A 509-nucleotide genomic window follows, 5' to 3' on the forward strand; every position below is an offset into this window, starting at 1 on the left:
CCTGGCTACCTACTTGGAAGAGCTGGAGGCCGCGGAGCTGAAGAAGTTCAAGTTGTACCTGGGGGTGGCGACGGAGGTGGGGGAGGACAGGATCCCCCGGGGGCGCATGGAGACGGCGGGGCCCCTGGAGATGGCCCAGCTGCTGGTGGCCCATCGCGGGGTCCGGGAGGCCTGGCTGCTGGCCCTGAGCATCTTCGAGCGGATCCACAGGAAGGACCTGTGGGAGCGAGGACGCAGGGAGGACCTGGTGAGGGGTAAGGCGGTGGGGGGACCGGGAGGCTGCAGCCCACCAATTCCCTTCTCTGTTCTTTCTTTCTCCTTTTTTTAAAAAAATTTTTCTTTTTTTTTTTTAATATTTTTTATTGATTTTTTACAGAGAGGAAGGGAGAGGGATAGAGAGTTAGAAACATGGATGAGAGAGAGACATCGATCAGCTGCCTCCTGCACACCTCCTACCGGGGATGTGCCTGCAACCAAGGTACATGCCCTTGACCGGAATCGAACCCGAG

At 57.0% G+C, this 509-nt stretch overlaps 1 protein-coding gene across 1 annotated transcript in view; it reads left to right on the forward strand.

The window, feature by feature from the left end:
• Positions 1–4: 4 nt before the first annotated feature.
• Positions 5–509, forward strand: part of NLRP12 (NLR family, pyrin domain containing 12) — a gene marked incomplete at its 5' end in the record, with an annotated part of 22191 nt that continues 21686 nt past the window's right edge. The window contains 1 exon segment of the mRNA XM_014537109.1: positions 5–254. Coding sequence (XP_014392595.1) covers positions 5–254 — 250 coding nt within the window.

This window comes from Myotis brandtii, unplaced genomic scaffold (assembly GCF_000412655.1).
Source record: "Myotis brandtii unplaced genomic scaffold, ASM41265v1 scaffold1720, whole genome shotgun sequence".
Classification (NCBI taxonomy): domain Eukaryota; kingdom Metazoa; phylum Chordata; class Mammalia; order Chiroptera; family Vespertilionidae; genus Myotis; species Myotis brandtii.